Raw genomic sequence first — 6,113 nt, forward strand, 5'->3', positions numbered from 1 at the left:
GTCTTTCTCTCTCACACGTATTTTTTGTCTCATTTAGAGTATTTATAGGTTTGAGACGAGTCCATAAGATTTATCTCTACTAGTCTAAGAGGGACATCTTCAAAAACTGCACCTCCTTATTACAACAGGTCCTCCGCGCCACCTGAACTGACTCTTACCCCATTACTCATCACAAAGCCTACCGCACATTACCCAAGCTGCCTCGACAACCAGGATATTTTTGAAGACAAATACAGGGCAATCAGTGTCACTATGGCAACATCAGGCATCAGGTGAAAGGGTAAGCTGTTTCATGATGGGCGACGAGGAGGAGAGCAACTAATGTGACCAACTAGATAGAAAGAGAAACACGAGGAACACACACTTATCTCTTCTGATGGAGCAGTGATGGTATCACAAATCTATTGATTAGCTGAATTGGTTAATTAAAGTTAATTTAAATGAAATAAAATGATTTCCCCCCTTGTTAAGTTTTTAGTGTTTTTGTTGCATGAATTGGGCTTCAGTTTCAGGATTATTGGGCCACCAAACTCTAGGTTATTGCAATTCAAGTTAAGTTAAAAGAATAGTTAGACATTTAGATAATACATTTTATTTGCTTTCTTGCTCTCACGGCTGAATGATAAATATGTAGCTGGAACCAGCAGATGGTTAGCTTAGCATAAACACTAGAAACAGGGGGGAAAGTTAGCCTGGCTCAGTCTGAAGTAGGGCGGGCCATACAACAATAATGATAATTATCATGATATAATTTTTCTCAATAACAATATAACAAATGTTCAATAAATGTACAATAAATGTTTCATTTAATTCATTTGAATCACAAGCAAATTAGCACTTAATTTTTCTATTAACATATTTATTTTATTGAGGAAAAGGGAGTGAAAAAAGGTTTTACATAATTTTACTCATGCATATTTGTTGAAAAAATATTTGATCATAATTGTTTTGAATGTTCTGCCTCAGATTTGTTAAGACTTTTTTGGCAAGTGTTTGTCATGTTCTGAGCATAAAGAATAGTTTAAAACCACAATTAACCATCTGGTTTCTCCAACTTTCACTCAGGAGCAAAAATCAACCTTTAACTTGAAAGAAATAATGATTTGATATTTATTAATAATCAATATTGAATAATATGAAGTATTTTATCATGATAACATTTTTGCCCAAATCGCCTAGCCCTTGTCTAAAAGTAACAAAATCTATCTACCAGTACTACTACAGCTCACTAATTAATATGTTATATCTCGTTTGTTTCACCCGCATAAAAAATTAAGCACAAAATCAACACGTTGTGGTTTTAGAGGAGGTTATGTGCCGGAGTTCATTTCAGCTTGAAGCAGCTGCCAAGCAACCAGCAGAGACTCCAGGAGGTCACCATTCCCAGCCAAGAAATAGTTTGGCATGCTTAAAACTTAAATCAGAAAATTATCATTTTTACTCTTCAATTTTAGTACGAAATGTAATGTGTTATTTAATTAGAATTAGAGGGCTTTATGTCTTTATGCTAAAGTAAACTACTGGATCCATCAACATACTTACTATGCAGACATGAGTGTTAATAATCTTCTCATCTAACTCTCAAGACAGCAAATTCCCAAAATGCTCAACTATTCCTTTACAGTTTTTGGGATTCCCTCTCCTGGGCATCCCTCTGAATCCTTGTCTTCTTTTCCTAATCACTTAAAACCCAGCATTTTCAATGACCATGAAATAGCAAAAGGGCCATGTCTCTACTCTATTGTGTCAAAATGACTTAATAAATAAACCATGTGCTTATCTTAAATTACCTTAAAGGTTCAAGGCATGTAAGTATTGGGCTGTGTGTAATTTTCTGCTGACACGGTCCTGAGAGATGATATTTAATATGACGTCAAGACTTATTCCCTATGGAGTTATTTTCAAATGAATTTTCTGCTCCACGTCACCGGAGTTTCAAGGCCTCCACAGCTGTCGTAATCAAATAGAAAACCTTGAGAGGATCCACACATATTGAAATTACACTTAATCATGTTGTACTGTGGCATATTTGCCTTGTGCACCCGCTCCTGACAAGCTGTTCATGCAATAATGGGTTAAATTGAGGAGCCTTATGCAGTATAATGCAATAATTACACTCAAACGATGGCTCCTCAGCATGCAGCTGCATGAACTGTAATTGTTTAGTATAAGTTATAGATATACTGGAGTCCAAAACACATTGAGGAAACAAATTCAGAGCAGTCTTTATAAAAAAACTCCTATCTTGAACAATCTAAATTGGGCCATATTGAGATAGAGAGCTTATAGGTTACTAAGACTTACTGACAGTAGCTTGAAGGAAAAAAGATATACAGTGTATTAAATGCTCTAATGTTAAAGTGATAATTAGAGTGAGAGTAAATCCTTGCTACAAGCTATATGAGATTGGAGGAATAAAATGAATATGAAAGGCATGCAAGTAACAATGACTGTCTGTGTGGTCTTAGCTGACACAGTGAGTCCCATGACCAGCTCCACAGTGTGTTTTGGAAATGGAGCAAATGTCACAGAAAGCACAGTGGATAGAGCATAGAAGAGCAAACTCATTTGTGGAGTGGGAAAGCAATGAGATGGGTAAGTTTTCAATGCACAAACACCAGCACCAATGTTTGTGCAAAGGCACAACACAATGCTGGCAGTAGCAGTGCGAATCAACCAGACTCTCTTACCTTTGCCAAGTGGGAATTGATCCATTTTGTGAATGTCCTTTTCTGCACTGCTTCCTGCTCATCTGTAAATCAGAGCCCACAGCATCACTATCAGTCACATGCAATAATAAACAAAGAGGTGATTAAAACACAATCTTCTCATTGTCTATTGTTTTGAGAGTTGATTGGGTTTGCAGAGCTGGATGGCGAATGTAATTAACTTTGATATTATTACATTCTGTCTAATGTGTCTGAACAGCCACACCAAATCATACCTTACACTGATGTAGTAAGAGAAGGCTTTTGACATTTAATGATGGCATTTTCATTAGCTGGACTCCTCTTAGTGTGGACAGAAAATCCTGCTCTCAAAGATACCCTTTAGATGATAGAAGGTCAGTGATTCTTCCTATGTGATGACATGTACCTCTGCCATGATCTATAAGAGGGTTTTATTCATTTCTGACCACATTTCAAGCATGCAGTCTGTTACACAATACTGTACAGTGCGATAATAATCCCACATAAAGCCAACCTTAACATAAATGTAAAGATTCACCTACATATAGGGAAGGACATTGTTTGTGGTGGCTACAGCGATAAAGCCTATTTAGCAAAGGCACAATCAATAGCATAGATGTCTGCGAACGATGTCCCCTAAAAAGGCACTTAACTTAAATGAGACATAAATCAAGCCTCGTCTCTCACACGTGCACAAGCAAAACATACAGTACATATACACAATTTGCACACACAAGCAAACAAAGTATGTAGGTAGTTTTAAAATTTCATATGTTTCGCAGGCTTTTTAGAACCAACCGATGCAATCCTTCCTGATTCCCTTTTGACAGCAAAATTATTTGTTGCTCACAGACCCATGCAATAACAATTGGGACTTTACATCTGAAATCAACAAATTCATGTTCAACTGTCACCTACATTCCATCATAAATGTACACAAAACAGATCTTTAGTCTACCTAGGACTGTAAGGATCCAATCATGTACAGTGACTGGCACATGTGACAATGGTTTTTTTGTCCCGTCTGCGCCACAGAGCAATATCCTTGAGATAAGCATGTTATCAGTGAGAGAAGACGTCTGACACAGTGCTTTCCTCTACCTTAATGAAATATGCTGACGGTTTGACTACACTCCAGTTAGTGTGTCACAGTTAGGTATTGTGGGCAGATGCGAACAGTAAGGAGTATGTGTGCATCAGAGAGGTGTGTGTATGTGTGTGTGTGTGTGTCTGCGCGTGTGTGTGTGGGGGGGTTTGTTCATACATAATGCAGATACATTCACGCACAGTCATACGTGCCACTGAGCAGGTCCCCGTTCTATGAATTAATCTTATGATTGGGTCTAGGAGTAATCAAATATTGATGGGAGGTAATACTGGATGAGAATGAGAAAAATTTAGCCCCTGCGTCTTAGAGCAGAAACATGTGTGACGGAGAACATGTCTGCACGAGCATCGTGCCAGGCTCTCAGTCTCAGGGACGAGGTGACTTTGAACTATGCGCACACACAATCACACTTCAGCGCACACACAAACACATTCTTTCAATATTACAAAGGGAACAGCCGTCCTCAGCAACCAAGCCTTGCAGCAGCGTTTGAACACACTTGATTACCTTCTCGGTTAGTGTTGGCCTGAATCATCATTAGTCTCATCCGCAGCCCCTGAGTTCTCACTTTGACCCCCACAGTGAAGATGACCTTAATGAGATGTCATTAAAATCTAGTCTCGGAGGCTGTGTCAGTTGACGAATTGAGATAAGAGTGGATCAAAAAAAGTCTCATGTAAAAAACTCATGTAAAGCGACACAAACTTGTAAAGCGGCCATTCTGACCATCCCCCTGTTTTGCTAATTTCCCTGTAGGATAGATAGCTAATGTGACAGGGAACAAATCCAAAGAAACATTATGGTAACATATTTTCCAATCTAATCTGTCAGACAGTGAGATAGTCAGACAGAATTCTGAATGCATGGCATCCAAATACAGAGAAGCAGACAGGTGGAGCGCCACAGGGCCAAACAGAGAGATAAGAAATCAAACATTTTGACAGTCTGCCCGCTGTGCTGTGACACATGCAATGAGCTGATATTTGTCTGTTGGGAATGCTTGCTTCATCTGCTGTAGGCTCAGAGCTCAGCGACCTCCACATACACAGACAGACACATACTCTACTGTGGTGGAAACGCCCCCTTCAAATTTCTGCCCATCTCGCTTAACACACACCATACCACAGCTCAAAAAATAAAATGTTCCCCACAGGGAACACTTAGTTAGGAAATTACACTGCAAAATGCACACGCTCAAACAAAGTAGGCACATACTGCAGTGCCACGCTAAATCACACTCAGTATACCCTGACACACGAGCAAAATATACACACACTATGTATTTGCTTTCTTTTTCTCACACTATTCATCTAAGTCGAGGACACACATTCTTGCACACACTGTCCCACTTACCGCGGAGGTAGTGGTAGAATCCCGTCACCAGGTTGAGGGATGTGTTCTTTTTCGGGGAGCCTTCAACCCCTGCTCGTTGTGCCATCTTGTACCCCAGACTACGCCTCGATTCCCGCCTGTTTTCATGGGGACGTTGAGAGGACATTCACGGAAACCTCAGGGAGAGGCTACACTTGCCCTTGCTCCTGCCCTTGCTGCCACTTCTCCTTTTTTGGGGAGTTGTCTTTAAACAGCTCCCTGGAGCACCGGACCTCCCAAGATGACAGCAGTGAAACTGTTGCTCTGAGGCAAAGAAGGGAGGAAGGTTTCACCCTCCTGTTCTTCTCTCGTCTTTTACGTCTTGCTGTCCTGTCCGGTCCTGCAGCAATGGGCTGCAGACTCAGTCTCAGGGTTTTCCTGCCTGTTAAGCAGCTTGGGAGTGAATGTGAGTGTTCTCGTGATGCAAAGACTGTTTGTGTGTGAGCAGCGCAGTGCTGGCTTGCCTCAGCATCAATCTGTCTTGCTTAGTCCCTTTCTCCCTCTCTCTCTCTCTTTCCCTCTCACACACTCTCTACGTCAGCCTTTCCCTCCCACGTTCTCTCTTGCTCTTAATTTCTCACAGTAGGCTGCAGAAACAATCCACTTCCCTCCATTGAGCAGCCAATCGGAGTGCGTGGGAATGAGTGATGTCACAGCAGCCCCGTCCTGATGTGGAAAGGGAGTACTGAGTAGTGAGTAGGGGAGTGGTGGATGGGTTAAAAGGGAATGTTTAGCAGGTTAGGAGGGGAAAAAGTGGGAGCTGTACTCTGACAGCATGACACACGCACACATACACATATACATGCTCTAACGCAGCATCAGGACAGACGTGCAGGAATTCCCTATGTGTTGTTGGCACTCTAATACCCCTCCTCTCTCTCTCATCCACACAGATACCATGCGGTGCGCTGAGGCTTACAGCTTTCTACTCTAGAGCCTGCAGG

At 41.1% G+C, this 6,113-nt stretch overlaps 1 protein-coding gene across 1 annotated transcript in view; it reads right to left on the bottom strand.

Moving 5' to 3' along the window:
- Nucleotides 1-5,296, bottom strand: part of syne1a (spectrin repeat containing, nuclear envelope 1a) — a 166,855-nt gene extending 161,559 nt beyond the window's left edge. The window contains exons 1-2 of the mRNA XM_046061634.1: nucleotides 5,152-5,296; nucleotides 2,691-2,752 (exon numbers count right to left, since the gene is read on the bottom strand). Of these exons, the coding sequence (XP_045917590.1) occupies nucleotides 2,691-2,752; nucleotides 5,152-5,296 (207 nt within the window). The remainder of the gene's footprint in view (nucleotides 1-2,690; nucleotides 2,753-5,151) is intronic.
- Between the last annotated feature and the right edge of the window lie 817 nt (nucleotides 5,297-6,113).

This window comes from Micropterus dolomieu, linkage group LG10 (assembly GCF_021292245.1).
Source record: "Micropterus dolomieu isolate WLL.071019.BEF.003 ecotype Adirondacks linkage group LG10, ASM2129224v1, whole genome shotgun sequence".
NCBI classification, from domain to species: Eukaryota; Metazoa; Chordata; class Actinopteri; order Centrarchiformes; family Centrarchidae; genus Micropterus; species Micropterus dolomieu.